The sequence below is a fragment of the Rattus norvegicus genome, chromosome 1 (genome assembly GCF_036323735.1).
Source record: "Rattus norvegicus strain BN/NHsdMcwi chromosome 1, GRCr8, whole genome shotgun sequence".
Taxonomy (NCBI): domain Eukaryota; kingdom Metazoa; phylum Chordata; class Mammalia; order Rodentia; family Muridae; genus Rattus; species Rattus norvegicus.
In genome coordinates, this window is record NC_086019.1 from 182,126,767 (window position 1) to 182,147,601 (window position 20,835).

At 46.8% G+C, this 20,835-nt stretch overlaps 1 protein-coding gene across 6 annotated transcripts in view; it reads right to left on the reverse strand.

The window, feature by feature from the left end:
* Positions 1 to 2,724: 2,724 nt before the first annotated feature.
* Syt17 (synaptotagmin 17) overlaps positions 2,725 to 20,835 on the reverse strand; it is a 66,337-nt gene continuing 48,226 nt past the window's right edge. For 5 of the 6 annotated variants that reach the window (XM_017588770.3, XM_039092421.2, XM_063278991.1 and 2 more), the window contains one exon: positions 2,725 to 4,039. In XM_017588770.3, the coding sequence (XP_017444259.2) occupies positions 3,843 to 4,039 (197 nt within the window). In that variant the 3' untranslated portion in view covers positions 2,725 to 3,842. The remainder of the gene's footprint in view (positions 4,040 to 20,835) is intronic. The other variant, NM_138849.2, reaches the window with a different exon arrangement.

The window sequence follows — 20,835 nt, forward strand, 5'->3', positions numbered from 1 at the left end:
TTCTTTTTTTCGGAGCTGGGGACCGAACCCAGGGCCTTGCACTTGCTAGGCAAGCGCTCTACCACTGAGCTAAATCCCCAACCCCATGGGGTCATCTCTTAGTCCTCAAGTTGGTAGTGTAGTTCAGCTGTTCCTCCTCCCCAGACCACACCTTGTATCAATGATGTCCAGCATGACATTGTACAGTCTGATTACCCCACTATGTTAACTGTGTTTTTCAAAGATAGTTTGCCCTGCATACCACACACCTTACAAGTTCTTCATACAATCAGTTTCTTCTTTCTTCATATTCTCCATGTCTCCGCCTCTTAATCAGAGTAGGTGTTTGTGATTGCTTCCAATCAAGATATGATGGTGAGTTTAAAATGTCAACTGCTATCTACAATCACCTGGGCTAGGAACCCCAGAGTAGGGCATACCTGTGAGGGATTACCTTGATTAGGTTAATTGAGGCGAGAACGACCTGCCCACTTCCAGTGGGCAGTGAGTGGTACCACTTCCTGGGTTTGGGTCTCAGACTGCATACAATGGAGAAAGGTAGCTAAGCAGTAGCATGCATATGCTGTCTGTTTCCTGGTTGTTGTTGCCATGTGATGCTTTAAACTTTGATATCCTCCTCCTCTTCCTCCTCCCCTTTCTCCTCTTCCTCCTCCTCTTCATCCTTCTCCTCCTCCCCCCACCTCCTCTTCTTCCTCCCCTTTCTCCTCTCCATCCTCCTCTTCCTCCTCCCACCTCCTCTCCCTCCTCCTCTTCCTCCTTCTCCTCCTCCCCCCACCTCCGCTTCCTCCTCCCCTTTCTCCTCTTCCTCCTCCTCTTCCTCCTCTCCTTCCTCCTTCTCCTCCTCCATCTTTGAGAGAGAGTTTCACTGTGTAGTCCTGACTTTCCTGGAACTCTGTAGACCAGGCTGGCCTGGAACTCAGAGATCTGCCTTCCTCTGCTTCTTGAGTGCTGGGATTAAAGGTGAGTGACACTACACCAGCAAACATGTTCTTCTTATGCCTTGTCCTTGGAAGTCATGGAGAATAATTTCTGCCACCCCCCCCCCCCCGTGTAATGTCCCTTTTCCTATTGCTGTGATAAAATACTCTGATGAAAGTAACTTAAGGGAGGACTTATTTTATCTCATGGTTCCAGAGGACTTTGTCTATGATGACTTGGCCTAGCCCTTGGGTAGAACACTACTGTGGCATGGCTAGCTTGGAACCAAGCACTCAAAATATTAGTTGGTGGGAACATTTCATATTTAAACCATCACATCAGCTACCAGGCTATGAGGAAGCCCAAGTTAGCCCCCTGAAGAGGCAGATTTGCTGAGGCCTCCACGGATAGTGAAGAAGTCCTCAGCTGTCAGCCAGCACCAAATGTCAAACATGGGAGGGAATAAGCCTTAGACAGTTTCATGCCCTAACCCTTTTTTTTTTTTTTTGGTTCTTTTTTTCGGAGCTGGGGACCGAACCCAGGGCCTTGTGCTTCCTAGGCAAGCGCTCTACCACTGAGCTAAATCCCCAGCCCTCATGCCCTAACCCTTAAGTATTCCAGCTTAGGTCCTACGTGCATGGAGCAGAGTTGAGTCATCCTTATGTGGTCTGACCTAATATCTTACTGCATGGAAATCTGTTATCAATAAACATCACTGTTCTTGGTAGTTGGGAGAGTGTGTGTGTGTGTGTGTGTGTGTGTGTGTGTGTGTGTGTGTGTGTGTGTGAGAGAGAGAGAGAGAGAGAGAGAGAGAGGGAGAGAGAGAGAGGGAGAGAGAGAGAGAGAGAGAAAAGAGGTCAACAGTGAGTATCTTAGTCAATAACTTTCCACCTTATGTTTTGAAATGGAGTCTTTCAGTGAATTCAGGACTAATTGACTAGACTGGCTGCCCAGTGAACCCCAGGGATTCACTTGATTACACACACACACACACACACACACACACACACACACACACACACACAGAGTTGTAGAGCAGTTTTCTCCCAGATTGAAACATTCCATCCTGCCCAGAAGTTCATGGCTGAAACTGACCAGATTCTCTGGACCCCCTCCCTCCCTCTTAACAGGCAGACAAGCCAAACTGTAAAGAAGACAAGACCAGACCAGCTGCCTGGAAAAAGCAGAAACCAGTGGAGGTGTCCGGAAGAGAGCAACTCAGTCATGTGGAAGGGACTTCCTCTGACCTGCTGTACTGCCTGCAGGCTGTGTGATGAGCTTCTGGTTCCCAGTTTTTGTGAGCTGTCACCTGTGCTGGGGTAGGCTTTGTGATGCAGCTGTCTTTGAGTCGCTTCTGTTCCTGTAAGTAACTGCTCACACACACTTTTTTTTTTCTTTTTTCCTTTTTTTTTTCCGGAGCTGGGGACTGAACCCAGGGCCTTGCGCTTGCGCTCACACATACTTTTGAAAGTGTCCCCAATTATACTCATTGGTTTGCCAAATTAAACTTTGGTAGTATCTGTACTTTAGTCTGTTGTGAACTCCTTATCTGGAGGTAAATAAGACATATATGTTGGATTTCTCCAAGAAAAGTCTTGTCACAGAACACACACACGCATGCACATACCACACTTTACACTAGGATTACAGATACTTATGTGAGGCCTGTCTTTTTACATGAGTACTAGGGATCCAACAGCAAGCACTTTACTAAGCCACCCTCGTCTCTGGCTGGATTGCTTTATTATGCATACCAGCAGCCAAACACCTTCCCATCTTCTGTCATGAAAAAACAGATAACTCCAATGCAAGTCACAAATAAATAATCTTTTATTTCAACAACAGATAACTCCCCATCACAGAGGACAATACGCTGTGGAGAAAGATACAGAAGCATCCTGTGAGGGAACTCTATTCTAACTACACTAAAGCCTTAGCACATGAGACATGACTGTGGTGCACACAGAAACACAGAAGGATCACTGGAGTCTGGTTTTGGGGAGAGGTCATGGTGGAGGGATGTAGTACCATTCTCGTCCCCATGCCAAACCCCCAATGGGTTATAACCACCACAATTCAGTCAGACATGTTACCTCTGCTCTATCAAAACCCTATTATGGACATATGTGAACTATCACTACCTCAGGTTGGGTCTCTGATGTGTGAGAGGATATGGGGTAAACTTGCATTGGATAAAAGGCAGAGGTAAGAGAGCTTCATGGATGGAGGTCCTGGCTACTGCCTTGCTGTCTAATGGGATGAACAGGCACACATGTACTTACCCGTGAGGGCACACTCACAATAACACACACACACCCACAGGGAGTCCCAGCAATAAGTTAACACAAGGACAAAGCAGCTGAGAGTGTGCTCCTGACACGAACTTACTGTCTTTTGCTACCCTTTGGTCTCTCCAAAGGGTCTAATCTATTTATCATATTTGCTAAGGAGAAAATAAAGATACTTACACCGTTGGAGAAGGGACCCCAGTTAACAGTGGCCTGTTCAGAACTTTCCTGGAAGATATGGTTTTGAAGTGGGGAATCAAGCCCCCCAAATAACAGCTGAACTCTTGGTAAACTGAGTCAGGCTCTTCCTAGGAAGGCCTCCTTTCTCTGGCCTGAGGGTTGAAAGTACATTTTGGGACATAGGTGTGGATAAGAGTAGGCACTGCTAGTAAGTCCCACAGCAGAGTCTACCAGGCTTGTGATTTATGCATGAATGGAGTGTCTGGAAACTTCACAAGCTTCCCTCAATGAGGGTGGCTGTTTCATGATCAACTGTCAGCTGGCTCTCGGTACAGAGAGGGCGTTGTGTATGCACGTGCACATGTGTGAAAGTATACGTAGGTGTGGGCTGAATATTTATGTGACACATTTTTTTCCTCTTTTTTTAACAAATGAAGGTTGCCTTCCTTATGGCGATCAGGTCACCTCCAGCGAGGCCGGAGACACTCGGTCACACTCAGCCCGGGACCTCAGGCTATGCCACTGTTCCACAGCAGTGCGGTGCGTGTTGAGCATTCGCCGCCAGTGGTTGGATTCCGAGGGGCCGGAGGAATACTGGCCGATGACGATCCTCCCGATGAAGTCGTTGCTGCTTTTCATGTTGTGACCGAACACTAGAGAGCCAGAGGAGTGAGGGCAGGCAGGGAAAGTGGGGGAGCAGGGGAAATAGGGTGGGAGGTAGGTACAAGACAGAGGTCATTAGTTCACATACTGCTCAGCGGCAAGCATGGGGTTGTTATTTTGGGGACATTGCTTCTTTTTTTTTTTTTTTTTTTTCCGGAGCTGAGGACCGAGCCCAGGACCTTGTGCTTGCTAGGCAGGTGCTCTACCACTGAGCTAAATCCTCAACCCCGTGACATTGCTTCTTTTTATGAGGACAGTCTTCTAAGCACAGCTGAGGCTCCTAAGCACTGCTGTCCCTTACCAAGTCAGCCATTCCCATTTACCAACCTTTGCACAGGATGTTCCTTCTTTGAAATGTGCCACTCACAATATGCGACTATGAAGTTACACCTCACTGATTTACACATTGCCTATAGAATTCTGTGAATGGACAGTTCTGGTGAGACAGCCAGCTGTCACTATAGTCCAGCTAAGTGGACACACCAAGGTTTTTTGTGTGTGTTCTAAGTGCCCATACATGTGCCTATGTGTGCATTTGCAGAGATCAGAAGAGGACGGCGAGTCCTGCTCTGTCATACTCTTCTTTATTTCCTTGTGAAGGGTCTCTCAGTGAACCTGGAGCTAGACTGGTGACCAGCAAGCCCAGTGATCTTCCTGTCTCTATTCCCCCAAAGCACTTGGGTTGCAGGCACGCTCTCAGCTCATGCTCAGCTTTTCACACGAGTGCTGGGGATCTGAATTCAAATCCTCATGCTCTCATAGCAAGCACTCTTACCCACTGATCCAGATCTCCAGGGTCAAACAAGGGTATGCTAACAGCGGTATTATTGATATCATGGTTTGAAAAATACTTTACTATAGAGACTTGTCTTTCATCTACTACCTATTAGATGCCAGTAGCAGCATCCCTCAGGCTGTGACAATCCCAAATGTTTCTTGACATGGCCAATAGTCTTGTAGGCAGGCAGTCAATCTAACTCAAGTGAGAGTAACTAGGGTTGAACTAAGAGGATGGACGTTCTGAGGTGAATCTTAGGACTCTGAAGCAAGCAGGGGCGATTATTAATCTCAGCTGTCAACTTTGAAGAATCTAGGATCCCCTGGAGAGACTGGCTCCTGAACATGCCTATGGGGGATTATCTTGTTTAACTGAAGTGGAAAGACCTGCCCACTGTGGGTGGCACCATTCCCAAGGCTTAGGTCTTGAATTATATGAAAAAGGAGAAAATTTGCTGAACATATTGATTACTGTTTCTTGACCAGTATCCAATGTAATCAGCTCTCTCAAACTTCTTCTGCTTTGACTTCCTACCATAATGGACTGTACCAGAACTGTCAGCTAAAATAAATATTCTCTCTCTCCCTCTCTCTCCCTCTCTCTCCCTCTCTCTCTCCCTCCCTGTTGCTTTTGTCAGGTCATCTTATCATAGCAAACAGGAAAAGTACTTATGACATAAGGCAAACTCTCTTATGCCTCCCTTTCCCCATTTAGTCGAGACTATTCTCACTTTGTCTTCAAAGTTGATACATGGTGGAGATAAATTATGTGTGTAGGGCTCCCAGCACGCAGTGGCAAGTGATATATTATTGTTTTGATCCTAAATTTCTGTCCATTGACCTTATTAAAAAAAACCACTTCCTCTTTTTCTCACAATGAAGGCAAGTTCGCTGAGAGAAATGGCAGGGTAGTTTCTTCCTCGCCTTGTCACAGCTGTCTCTCAGAAGGATTCTCTGCTAATTCCAATGCAAGCTTAATTAGTTAGTGTCTTTGAAATCTAATGAGACGGTTGGGCTGATTTATCTTCCTGGCCAAGTTCAGCCTCATTTTTTATCTGTGTAGATGGTTTAAGTGTGCTGTTTCACTAATGGGGAAGCAGGCTGTGCCTGTGCTATAAATGAAAGGCTAAAGAATGGGAAATATCACGGATTCGCCCAGCCTGAGCCAAGCAACGTCAGGTTAGATCCCAGGAGGGGTACTGAGTATCACACAAACCAGCTCAAATCCAGAGCCCCAAACATAGCTTAAGTGCTAGCAGTGAACCTCCATTCTCCCTTGTGGGGCTCACATAGAGAATTCCAAATGATAAGCAATGGGGGTTGGGAGAAGAAAAGTGCAAACACAAAGTCAAGAACACCATCCAACATCTGAAAACCAAAATACCTAGTGAAACGGGGCAGAAGAACATGATGCTTGCTCGAGGGTGTCCGGTGCTTGTCAGCTCTGGGGGCAAAATTGGAACATGTATACTTTTTATTCAGCCAGTAATGAGCTTGGTATCCATAGATAGATCTCATTACACGAAGGTCCCTTATGACAGGAGGTTGCAATGGAATCTTGGCTTAGTGAGAAAATTGGTAAGGTGATGCATCGAAAAAAATGTTTTTGTGTAGGTAACAGTCAAGACCCTTTCTGAACCATGTTTAGTAAGGAACATAAGGCTTGATTTTGCCGGACACGACAGGTTACCACAGCTCATGCCTACAGTCTCAGCATGTGAGCAGTTAAGGCAGGAGAAATCCTGTGCCAAGCCAGACTAAGTTATAGACTGAATCCCCATTGCAGGAATGCCAAAGACAAAACTGACAGCACACAGAAGCATCCCTCAAGTGAGCATAGGTCTTGTATCCTGGAGAAAGAAGTTTTAAGGAAGGAAATATTGGGTTGAGGGGAAGGCTAAGTCAATTAACTGTTTCTCTGTTTAAGCATGAGGGCCAGAGTTTAGGTCCACAGCATCCACAGAGACATTTCAGGGTATTCCCTGGTCCCAGCCTAGCTGCATTGGTGAGCTCCAGGTTCAGAGAGAAAGTCGACCTCAAAAAATAAGGAGATTGAAGAAGACACCCACTCTTGACTTTTGGCCTTAACATGCATATGTACACACATGTACAAATGAACATGTGTGCACAATATAGAGAGACACAGACACAGAGAGACAGAGAGAAAAAGAAGAGACAGACAGACAGGCAGAGAATAGAGACACAGAAAGACAGAGAAGAGAAAGAGAGAAACAAGGAAAAAAATTTAAACATTCTCATACAATGAAGACTGAGTTGGTTCAACTTTTGGAATGGGTTCAAACTAAAAAGCAACTTGTAACCCAGCACATCTGCTCTAAGAATGTGTCCCACAGCACCACCTACAGAGCCAGATACAGATAAATACATACGAGAATATTTTATACAGTAGGAATTGACAACATAAAGCTTCCAAGACAAATACACCCCTCCACCTATTTTTGTAAATAAAGTTTTATCAAAACATAGCCAACCCCATTTGCTTACATAATGATGAACTTGTGCTGCAAGACAGGGATGAGATCTTTGTGTTGCTATGGAAAAAAGCCATAACCCAGGGGCTTGCAAACAATAGAAATCTATTTCTCATGGTTCTGAAGACTGGGCAGCACAAGATCAAGACACAGTGTAGTCTCTCAGTTGGCTTTTTCATTTTTGTTGTTTTGTTTTTAAAGACAGGGTTTTCCTGGCTGTCCTGGAACTCACTCTGTAGACCAGGCTGGCCTTGAACTCTACCTGCCTCTGCCTCCCAAGTGCTGGGATTAAAGGCTTGTGCCACCACTGGCCAGCTGAGATGGCATCTTCTTACTGTATAGGCACACACTGGGAAGGATAAGTCAGCTCTCTGAGGCCTCTTTCATCAAGCCACATATCCCAAAAGTGAGTGCTCTGTCCCCATGACTTAACCATGTCCCAACAAAACCACATCCTGATAGGGTGACACTGGGCCTTAAGGCCTAAGCATCTGGATTTAGTAGCATGTGTAATGGCGAATATGTAAGCCACAAAAATGTGTTCAAGAAACATTACATAGGCTGTGAGCCTCCAGATATTCACTAGCGGATCCTTCCTGGAAAAAGAAATGCCAACTTAGGATACTGCTTGCAAGGACAGAAAACAACGGGAATGAAGAATGAAGAAGTCTCTTGGAGCTACCAGCATCCTGCCTGCCCCACAGTCACCCTAGAAACTGTTCCTGGCTTCTGTGGAGCTGGACCCACTTTGGACACCATGGCAGCATACCCAATCATGCCAACCTGTCTGTATAGACAGTGTGATTGATGGTGGGTGACTTCACAAGGGCCTGGAGACTGGTGATAAGCTACTCAGGGGCTTACCTTTGCCTGTGTGGCCATACCCACTGAATTTCCCAGACAACAAGACTCAAGGCAGCGTCCCCAGTTGCCAGAACTATGAGCATGCTGCCACTCAGTGCGACAGGAATATCCCTCAGGGGGGATGGCTGGATGCCTGGACTGAGTCTCTCTTAGACTCCGCCCTATTTGCCTGGCTTGGTCTGTTCAGGTAGCTACGAGAAACTGCTATAAATTAGGCAGCTTGAAAACACCACAAACTCATTTCTTATGGTTCTAGAGCCTGGGAAGTCCAAGTCTGAGGCATAACACATTCAGAGTCTGGTGAGGAAGGCTTAGTCTCTTCGAAGATGGCTCCTTCTTGCTTCACTCTGGGTGGTGTGTGAAGGAAGGATGAAGAAAGTCTCTGGTCTCTCCCCTAAGACCATGGGTCCCGGTCCTGAGAGTGGAGCCCGATCACCTAACATCCCCTGGAGGTCCCATTACTCTTCCTTAGCAGCTCATTTACACCATGTCTTCAACTTAGAATATGATTTGCAGAGCCCAACACCAAGAGTGGAGAGCATTAATTAACCTCTGATGGCTTATGATGCCACGGGATCCATAGGACTGCTTGAAAGGAGACAGAGCCACACATTCAAAACGAGGGGGCATCTCCAAGACACACAGTTCACCTAACTGTCAAGAGAGCCTTTCTCTGGAGGGAAAGCCTACTTTTTGTGTTACATAAGTCTATAAGAATTTGAACTTCGTGTAACGAGCACATATTATGTTGGAAGAAAGCAAAAACAACCGTTATTAGAGAATTCACATCTAAATTGCCAGAAGAGAAGGAAACGGAAGCATTATAGCCTACGCTTCCCAGCCCAATTTGCAAAGTAACTTGGCTGTCGAATTATTAGGCCTGGAGAGGCGGGAGTTCTCCTGGTGATTCAGCCCTGGTGGATGGGAAGGCTGCCTCTATGGCCATCTGAAGTAACTGGCAGGCACCGGCACTTGCAAACTGCTTAGTAAGTTATGCAGTCCTGACAGTCTGTGGAAAAATACACAATTTTGAACGCAAATGTTAAGTTGAGGTTGAATAAAGTTAATGGGATCGAGTGTAAAAGCAGTGGGAGAAAAGTCCAGAGATGACATCACCACAAATACTTAGTTCTGTGTCACTGCAGAGAACAGAGAATTAAGATTAGAGGCCAGGTGTGGTGGCACATGCCTTTGATCCCAGCATGCAGGAGGCAGAGGTTGATGGATCTCTGTGAGTTCAAGGCCAGCCTGGCTTACATAGTGAGACCTTGTCTCGAAAACAAAACCAAAAGATTAGAATGTAGCCTGCTGGGGCATCTCTGTCATCCCAGCCTATATGAGTCAGAGGTAAGAGTATCAGAAGTTTAAGATGAGTACAGACAGCATCTCAAACAAGCAAACACAAAAGAAACTGGTGTCTGAGGCAGTGGGGCAGATATCCTGCTCCTCCACCCATGGCTTAAGGAACCAAATCCTATAGCTAGTAAGTGACACAGTATTGAAGCTAAGGAAAGCAACCCCTTCTAACTAGATCCTTATGTTCCTTTTCCTTAGAAGGCATTCTCCCTGCAAATATTCTTCACTGGTTGTCATGGAGCATGCATGTAAAAGCAGACATTGATGTATTACTGTAACACACATGCACACAAGCACACATACACACAGACACATGCATACTCTCCTACTTGTCATTTAAAATCAATTTCCCAGAAGCCTGTGTAACCCAGAACATAGACAGTCAAGACAGATATCACAAACACAGGTATCAGTGTGTACCATCAGGAGGAATCCTCGGGCCCTCCCCAAGGACCTGTTTACACTTCATGGGTTTTGTGGGCCTCAGTGTGACAGTGAGAAGATGGTGGAACCTTTAAAAGGCAGAGGCCAGAGCAGGCGTTTAGGTTATTGGGCTCCTGTTTTCAGAAGGGAATAAGGTAGTGCTTAGGGGACCCTGGTGTGGTGTTGCAAAAGTGGGTCATTGTGGAAGAGTAAGTTAATTTCTCTAGCCTTCCATCTTGCCAAGTGACCCCTGGCCCTTGATGCCTTATTGAGATCTTTAATAAGAGACAAAACGTTGGGGTTGCTCAATCTTGACTTTCAGCCTCTCTGTGTTTTAAACAAACCTCTTATCTTTAGAACATACCCAGCTTTGGGTATCTTGCTATAGTAATGGAAAATGAGCTAATAAGATTGGCCATCTCCTCCCCCCATCTGAAATAATACAAATTAATGTGGTGTACTGTGACTTTTGGGCAGCAAAGAGTTGGAACAGAATGAGGGCTCCTGTGGAAGAGAACATCAACTCTCTTTGTAGAGAGATGGAGATTCACTCTGCCTTGATTCCTTTCTATAATTATGACTCTCAGTCTACAAGTAAGCTCAACGCTCCACGGCGAGTCAATGGACACATGAGAAGTTTTGTTTCAGTGAAAGTCTAAGGGGAAAGTGTTCAGTAGGAGGGATTTCTCCTTGGGCAGAGTCCTTTTGCCTGTTCCTCAGCTGATGAGAGCCTCTGAACCATGGATCTCAAGAATCCCGACACTGTCGCCTACTTTGGACAGCACACTGAAATCTGGTTCCCCTTCTCAGGCACTGAATAGATTTGACCCCCACTCTGCCCTGTGGAGTCCACTTCCTGAAATTTTGGACCCAACTTATCTCTAAAGAGTTGTTAACTAACTGCAGACTTCTGGCGAGAGAAAGAGGGAACGTCCTGAATTCCATAGTCCAGCTCTAAAGGAGCAGTGACGGCGTCCTAGCTTTATTGAACATGCACTATGTGTTAACTGTGGGTTAACCCACATGGAATCTTCAGATGAGCTCTTTCCAGAACAGGAAACAGTTTTCAACACTGGACATTTGGGACTAATCAATCTGTGATGTGAGGGATTAGTCATCTTGAGAAATGTAGGATGCTGATCAGCATTCTGGATTCTGCCCACTAAAAGCTGGTAACACACCTAACACACCTAACACACACACACACACACACACACACACACACACACACACACACACGCACGGTGGGGAGGGAGACAGAAACAGAGAGACACATGCACACAGACTGGGGAGAGAGAGAGGAATATAGAGAGAGGGAGGGAAGAGACAGAGGGAGAGAGGGAGAAAAGAGAAAGAGAATGAGTGAGAAAGAGGGGGGATAGAGAAGAGAGACACACATGGTGGGGGGAGAGTGAGCCCAATTACCCATTTCACATCTGGGAAAACTGAGGTCCAGGGAAATAATGAGAAATCTCTTCAGGCGCCAGTCAAAATCTAGCCACCCCAAACGAGCTGTGGTGAGCTGAAGCATCCAATGTTAACACTTGCTGTGAAGATGAATTCATTCTCCCTGTTGGAGCTAAGCTCCTTTGGTTGCTAATTCACTTTGCCAAGGCAGTTCTAGAAGGGAAGCTGGATGCCTTCAAATATGGGTGTGATAAATGCTACAAGTCAAAAGGGGGATGGTCCTCTGCTTTGTCAAGGAGAACAGGCTCAGTTTCCTCTTGTGCATGCTGGGCCATAGGTAATTACAGGTTTTCCTCCATGTCCTCAGACCAGTACTGCACTTGCAGTGTAACCTTAGGCCTGGAGCACAGCATAGGCCCCTCCTCCCATCATGTGTGGGACCCTAACAAGTTCTTACTACACTTGGAGGCCGACCTCTTGGGTGCTGGAATTGTCTCCCCATTTCTAGAAAAATAAAGGTGGTCAGCTAGCAAGACCCATCCTAGGTCATTTTACCATCATGGGGAGTAGGGAGGGCCTACATTTCAGGATGTTCATGAGTTAACCCCTGAGAGACCCACAGGGTTGATGCATCTGGTTCCCCCGACCCTTGCACAGGTCAGTTCTCCACACTCCAGCAAGGTGATCCCCTGTTATCTTTACTTTTTGCAAAATCTTTTCAGAAGCAAATGCCCTTCTTCTCTTTGTCCTTTCTGAAATCAGTAAGTGGCTTCAGGCTTGTCTCCACAGCAAGTTACCTCAGGAGGCTGGAGATAGGGCTCAAGCAGGAAGACTTGGGCTCAATCCCAGAACCCTTGTAAAGAGCTGACTATGGTGGTGTGTGCTTGCCATCCCAGAGCTGGGGAGGAAGAGACGGGCAGGTCCCTGGGGCTCATTGGCCAGGCAGCCTAGCCTACCCTAAAAGCCCTGGGTCTCCGTGAGAGAGTTTGTCTCAAAAATCAAGGTGGATAACTTCTGAGGAATAGCAACCAGGGTTGACCTCTGACTTCCAGACACTCAAGCAAACACATGTATGAACACACACATGAGCCCCTGCCTCCATATACCGGTTCTATCTAGCCCCTTTCTGGGTCTCAGTTTCCACACTAGTCAATCCATGGGCACATGCAGGTTTTGTGTGCCTTGTCAGATGCTGTTTCCCTGGGCTGAGGCAGAGAGCACTTGCTTGAGAGATTTCACCCTGACTCGATGTCTTCCTTAGAAGCTCTTCTGGCTCTGTTCATGCTTCACAGCAGCTACTCGTGTTTTCCTCCACCTTTTCCCTTCCACAGCCATAAGGACGGTCTGGATAACCACACTTTCACCACTGAGAACCAGCATCACTGATCCTGACCTCTGCCATCCAGGCACTGGGAAACTGCTTATTCCACAGCTCTACTGGGCAAGATATGGTTCACACGCCCAGTTCGCAGATGGGATAGCCAGGGCTCAGAGGCAGAAACAGAAAGCGAGGCACCACTGTCCTTTCCCTACCTTGTCCCTCCCATAGGGAGAGCACAAGACTGAGAGTACAGTGCAGGACAAGCTGGGGAGATAACTCAGTCAGCAAAATGCTCCCCACACAAGCCTGAGGACCTGAGTTCAATCCCTGGAGCCAGGCACAGGTACACACCTGCAATCCCATTGATGGGGAGTTGGAGACAAGTGGATCTCTGGGGTCACTGTGAACCATTCTATCCAACCTACAAGCTTCAAGTTATGTGAGACACCCTGTCTCAAAAACTGAGTGGGGTGTGATTGACAAATACAGCCAATGGCTCGCTCTCTCTCTCTCTCTCTCTCTCTCTCTCTCTCTCTCTCTCTCTCTCTCTCTCGTTACACACAAGATATACAGAGGCTCCTTGATTTACGATGCTTGTGTCCCAATATACCTATCATTACTTAGAACAACCTGGAGGGGGTTATTTTAGTTCACAATTCCATGGTTTAGTTCATCACAGAGAAGTCAACTTGGCCAGATCTAGAAGCCGTGCTGTTCACATCCACAGTCAAGAGCAGAGGGAAATGAGTGCCTGCAGGCTAGTGCTCAGTTCACATTCTCCACTCACACAGTTCAGAAATTCCTTCTTAGGGAATGGTGCCACCCACAGTGTGAGGTGGGGTCTTCCAACATCAATTAATGGAATCAAAACACTGCCCCCTCTCTGCCTCGTGGGGACACTCTACCTAGGTAATTATAGAGTCCATCAATAATTAAAACTAACCAGAACCAGGTTTACCAATTAGATTTCTTTTCCTTCCCTGAGAAATGAAAACCAAGATTAAAATCTCTTCAATTCCTCTGAACCACTTCTCTATGCATGTGTGTGGAGTCTATGGAGCCTGTGTCTATCTGACATGAGCTGAAACCCCACTTTCAGATGTGGGTGTGAATTGCACCGTTTTTTTGGAAGCTTCTGAAGGTGTAACTACATAGCAATGTTTTTGTTTTCACACGAGCCTCCAAAATTTATACTTAGGACTGACGACCATTTCTGCCCATTCGTTCCAGAGATGCTGGCAGGGCTTTGGGGGAAACATTTTCTACTGACTATCTTCACAGCTCATCACAAGACACCTGCTGATGCTTTAGGGGCACAGTGAATTGTATCTTCCTTGCTTGGCCAACTACTGCTTCAGAGAGATTTTGTCAGTGGTCAGACCTGGGGTATTTTCCAGATGCACCCCAGGCGAGTCTCATGTATCAGGCTCTGTGTAGAATTAAAAATTGCAGGTGGACTGAGCTCTTTGATGGGCTGTATAAAGGGACCCACCGTGGTATGATCTTCGTTGCCAACTTAATAGGACCAGGAAATGTCTAAGGCCTTCGTGAGCACACTTTGGGTGTGTCTGAGGGTGTGTCCAGAGACGGCCACGAGGGCTCTGAGATCATTAGTAGATTAGTAATCTGATGGAGTCCTAAGATGGTGGCTTTATGGAGATGTGGCAAAAGCGGGGGTGGGGGTGGGAGTGGGGGGGCAGGGCCTAGAGGACACAGGCCATGGTGGGAGGCGGGGTGCTGTGTCCCTGCCGCCTTCCTGCATGTCCACATTACTCTGCTTCCAGTCTGCCAGGAAGAAGCTCTTGGCACAAAGGTAGAAATGGAGCCCTCTGAAACGGTGGGCCCAAACCCCTCTCCTCCCCAGCTGATCTCTCGGGTGGGCCACAGCTTTGCAACCGTGACTGAATAGCAGTTGCCCCTGCTCTCTGCCCTCATTGGAGTAAACCTTTGTGAACACAGCAGCCCTAACCAGAGGCTCGATTGCTGAAAGGCTTATGGAGAACGTTGCCTAGGATGGGCAGGTCCCTTTAACACACCCTCTCACAAGACAACCAGGAATGTGTTCTTGGAAGTTCACCTGTTCCCAATTAAACAAGCCATCTCTCCCCTGCAGGAGAGAACAGATGGTTGCAAGATTGTGCAGAGATGTTACTTTAGGCCAGAGTGTATACACTGTGTCCATGAATAAACTGATTGGGAAGATTTTTAAGCTCTCTGCTGAAGTGATTCAACTGTACTTTTTGAAGGAGACACCAACTATAGCTGGTTGTTCACAAACAGGATATGACTGGGCTTCAATAAAACTTTATTTGTAATAACAAGAAGTGGGCCTGGTTTGGACTATGGGCTGTAGTTTGCTCTCAAAGTGTGAGCCCCAGATCACAGACTTCTTCACTCTGCATCTGAAATAGACTCAAAAAGCTCGAACTTAGTTGCTACTGGGAGGTGGTGGATCCTGTAAGAGGCAGGGCCTCATAGGAATAAGTAGGTCATTGGGGTATAACCCCCTCCCCCACTTTGAGAGGTGGGGAGAAAAGCATTTCATACATATGCAGCTCAAGTTGGTCTTGAACACACAATCCTCTTGCTTCAGGCCAATTGTCAGGATTACTAATTGCAGAGGGAAGGCCTTGAGGCCTACAATGGAGAGGCCAACAAGATGGCTCAGTGGGCAAAGGGCTTGCACTGCATCAGTCTGACTACTTAGGAGATCCCTGGAACCCACAGAGGAAGGAGAGAACTACTTTTCAAAGGTTTGTGTACACACACACACACACACACACACACACACACACAGCCACCACTACCATGATCATTATCAACAAAAGACCCTGACATTTCCTCCCTCCCCCAATCAGTTCTGCCAGCCCTGCCACAGAGCTTCACCACAGGTTTAAAAGTCAACAGTGCCAATGACCTCCGACTGATACCCCCAAGGCTGTCAGCACAAAACAAATCTTTCCTTCTGTAAAACGCTCTAGCTCAGTTATCCTGTCTCAGGGATGGAGCAGGCTAATGAATACAGGCTGCCAGCATCTGTGTTCTTTCTTTGCTTATGGAGACAGGGTCTCAGTGGGTGGCTCAGACTAGCCTGAAATCAGCCAGTCTTTTGCTTTCATCTCCCCAAAGCTGGGGTTGCAGGTGTGTCCAGCCAGGTATCTGGACGCTTAAAATCCCTCACGGGTGACACCAGTGACACCCAGGTTCCACAGGCACTGTCTGGCCTAAGAACCCTTGCAACATTAAGTTGGGGAATAGAATCCTCATAAAAATACCCAGAGAAATCGGATCCCCGTCCTTGGAATGGCTCCTTGGCCTTCCTTTTTGCTAAGCTTTGTTTCTGGTGACCCAGGCTCTTACAGACCTCTCACTTCAAAGGATAAAACTGTTAGCACAGTGTTTTTCTTTTAAGATAGTATAGACTCTGAGATGTAGCTTTAAGATAAAAGGGAAGGTTACACGCTGTGGAGATTCCCTTGAGGGACTCACAAGATGGCTCAGTGGGTAAAGGCACTTGAGGTTGAGCACAACAACCTGAGTTTGATCCCCAGGATTTACACCGTTGAAGGACAGAACCAACGCCTGCAAGCTGGAGCCCAAAGGTCACCTCTACACATGTGTTCTCTCCCTCTCTCTCTGTCACACACACACACACACACACACACACACACGAGCACATACACGTGAGACACACATGAGCACACAAACATACACACACACACACACACACGAGCACATACACGTGAGACACACATGAGCACACAAACATACACACACACACATGAGCACATACACGTGAGACACACATGAGCACACAAACATACACACACACTCACACATGAGCACATACACATGAGACACACATGAGCACACAAACATACACACACACACACGAGCACATACATGTGAGACACAAATGAGCACACAAACATACACACACACAGACACACACACAAAAGCACATACACATGAGACACAAATGAGCACACAAACATACACACACACACACTCACACATGAGCACATACACATAAGACACACATGAGCACACAAACATACATACACACACACACACACACACACACACACACACACACACACACACAAGCACTTTCCTATAGGAAAGCAACAATAAACTGTTCAAAATGACTTCTTTATGTAGGTGAAATTTGAGACTCTTACTTTCTGTTCTAGGCCTCCCTTTTTTGATTGCCATGTATGTATTTGTATTTAATAATACAAATTTTATTTTATGTAAATATCACTAATATATAAGTATGATAATTACTGTATTTATAGAAATGTATAGTAATACATACATATAAAATATAAATTATATATACATATATAAGTTCTCATGTATATGTATACATACATATGTGTAATTTGTGTGTGTGCATGCATGCGGGTGAGTGTGTAGGGGCAGATGTGTGTATGTGTGGAGACCAGAGGTCACCCCTCAGATGTCATTCCTCAGTCACCCTATATTTTAAGACTTGCCGGGTAAGCCTCAGAGCTCCATCTCTCTTCACCTCCCCAGTGCTGGGGTATATGTTGTGAGAATTTTAGAATTTTCATTTTTTTTAAAAACACATATAAAAATATTTTTATTTTAATTCCAGGTGTTGAGATACAAGGCTGCTCTGGTCTGTCCTCAGCAGCTGACTATGATTTGCTTTGGGCTCTAGCAGAGGCATGGTTTTGCCAGCTGCAGATAGTTTCTGTGATTCTGTGGCCTTTGGAATTCTGGGGACTTTTCAGGGGGTACAAAAAGGCTAGGCCCCTGATAGGTGGTTGTTGCTGGGGTTGGTTTCAGTTTGTCAATAGTCAGGCTCAAAGAAGAAATAAGAAAAAATTAGATGCAGGGATCTCTCTCTCTCTCTCTCTCTCTCTCTCTCTCTCTCTCCCCCTCCCTCCTCTCCTTTCTCATTTAGTGATAGTGTGAAACTGGTGTGTGTGTGTGTGTGTGTGTGTGTGTGTGTGTGTGTGTGTGTGTGTGTGTGTGTGTGTGTGTGTGTGTGAAGCGCTCTGCAGGCAAGCACTGTACTAACTGATCTCTCTCTCCAGTCCTGGTGTCTGTGGTCCTGTATCTTTATAATAATATGGTGCCTTTGTGTCACTGTATGCAGGGGACATATACCCATGAGCCACAAGGCGCTAAAAGAGTAGAGACTGAATAGTAAAACCTCTGCTCACTCCCCAAGAGGCCTCCCATCCTCTCCCTCTGTGGGGCCCTCAGTCCACCTGCCTAGGCTGCAACAGCTGGCCTACAGCATTTGTTTGCAGAGGAGGACATTTCTGTTTACACACATTTTTGTAGGGAATGGAGACAGGCAAAATGAAAGGCAGGCAAAATCTGCTGAAATCCACAAAGAGGAGCAGGCAGCATGACTCCTCCCCTGCTTCATACTTGGCAGCTAAGGAAAACTGCCCCATGGAGAGTAACCAGGCCCCAGACAGGGCAGCAGAAGCCCCTAAGCTCCGCCCTCCCTGTGCTGATCCAGCCTTCTGGTCTTCTGCCAGAGGCCACACCTCGGCACAGATTCCCAGCTCTAGCCCAGTGTGTCTCAGCCTCAACAGCACGGTCACTGATGCTTTGCCATTGTAACCTTCCTCTTTCCAGGACGCTGTACATTGCTGGGTGCTTAGCAGTGTCTCTGGCCTCTACTAGTACACTAGATGCCTGTAGCATCTCCTGGGCTGTGGCAACCAAAAGTGGCCCCAGACATGTGCCAGAGGGACCACACATCTGATTTAACAGGTCCTCAGAGCAACCTGAGCTACTATTGGGCATTTAGTGATGGGACCCTCAAAGTTGACTCTGACCCTGAACTTGGAGGAAAAAGTACTCAGGAGGGCCAGAGAGGAAGCAGAGCAAGCTGTGCGGAGGCACAGAATAGCTTTGCTATTTGCTGGCTGCAGAAAAGGCTATGTGATCCTCAAAGGCCTGGCCTGCACAGCTGGACTACATTTCCCAGCCTCCTCTGCACTGATATGCATTCCTTCCATATGAGTGTGTGTGTGTGTGTGTGTGTGTGTGTGTGTGTGTGTGTGTGTGTGTAAAATCTCCCTATGCAATAATCAATGACTGTCCCTCTTTGGATCTCTGTCCTTGTCTCTTGTCCCTATTTCACCAGGTGGCTGGAAATGAAAGCCAGAAAAACCCAAGATTATGGCAGAGTCCAGGAACCTGGGTCACATGTGGAGACATGGAAGCTGCCCATGGAGGGAGCCTCAGGACCACTGTGCTGGGAAGCAGCAAGCTTCTGTTGCAGTCAGGCACACAGAGCCTCATGTGGAGGCTGACCTATTGCAGCAGACGCCCTTCCCTTAACTATACACGACCTCGAGGCTTCTAGTAAGTCATTTGAACTTTCTAGGCATTGCCCAGCCTTGAAAGATGGACTGATAGCAGCCCAGATGGTGCACCCCCAATTCGGACATGCAAACCTCACACTTCCTGAGTACAGACATGATGGAGAATGTCACACCATGAGATCTTGTTTTATGCAAAAAGTTGGGACACATTGTGTCAAAGTCTCTGTAGAGTGTATGTATAAGGTATACATGAAAGATAAGTGAACATCATGTTTATGCTTTTGTCTTAGTCCCAAGAGAGCTCTTTATTAATATGCAAATAATTTCTAAAGATCTGAAACACTTCTGGTCCCAGGCATTTTACACAAGTGGCACGTACTTTATCTGGTCATTGTGAAGTTCACTGAGACAGTGTTAGAGTGTCCAGGACAGGGCCAGGCAGACACTGTGTACTTTATCAAGGTTGGCTATTACTAGTGTGGGACCATCGGACTCCTGCCACTCTCAGGTAAGAGTCTCCTGACCTCCACTCTGCTTTCTTGTCCAGCCTTCTGAGTAAACTTGGAAATGTTCTGAAAGATCCTAGGGACTGGACTGGATTTTAGGAACACTTTTCCCCCTTTCTAGTACTGGGAGCCCTCATGCACTCTAGACAAGCAATCTGCCATTTAATCACACCCCCAGTCCTTTGTTTTCCTTTACTTTGTATTTGAAACAGGCTTTCATTAAGTTGCTCAGCCTGACTGCGAGGATACTCTGTATCCCAGGTAGGACTTGAACTTTCCATCTTCCTCCTCAGTTAGCTAGAATTGCAAGCCAGGTCCAGCTGGAAATAGTTCTTCTAACAAGGGGCAGGGCACTTTCACTTGAGCATCAGGTTATCCGGACACATGTTAGGTGTCCTGCTTCTCCTCACTCAGAGGCCACTTAGAGGTCCAGGGTGACCTTAAACTGATGGGACAGGAACTCAGCCATGAAACACCCAGAGACTCCTGCAGACTCTAATGCATTATGTCAGATGAGGCCCATCCCATAGCAGACACATAGTGACACTTTGGCTGCCACTTGTCAGTGGACAGGGCATGAGTCTGTTGGCCTAGAGGACCTGCCGCAAAGTCTCAAGTCTCTCCTGTGGCCAATGTGGGATGCCCCTTGATGAAGTTGGAAGGGAAGCCTGCTCCTTTGCTTCTCATGTATGTTAGCATATGTTCACATGTATTCCTGCACATGAGCATGCATACTTGCAGAAGTGAGTGGCTGACACCAGCTGCCCTCCTCAGGCACTCTCCACATTACCTTTTGAGGCAGGGTTGTTCACTGAACCCAGAGCTCACTGACTGGTTACCCTGGTTGGCCAGCAAGCCGCAGGGATCCTGTCTCTATCTCCCCCGGGGTTGAGATTACTGATGCGTGTGGCCAGACCCTGTTTAATGTGGTTCTAGGGATCAGCACACAGGTCCTCATAGTTACATGGCCAGTACTTGCTCCAGAGTCCCTGCCTGTCCTTCGCTCCTGAGTGTTCTGGGTAAATGACACCTCTGTCTAAGCTTCTTCAAGAGTAACTCCCATAGAAGCAGCCACATTGTGCTCTGATGCTGGGGGGCTGAGGAAGCAGAAATCCAGAGAAGAAGTTTTCATGTCGACTTACAAACTGGAAAAGCGAGAAAGTGACACCCACAGAGCATCTGCTCTGTGCAAAGTCCTTGCGTGCACGCTGTCTTAACCAGTCCTTCACAGACCCATGAGCCGCATCTGTTCCAGTGCTAACAGCCTTAGGTATACAGTAGGTGTTGGATAAATACTCACCATCTACGCTCCTTACCGTAGCC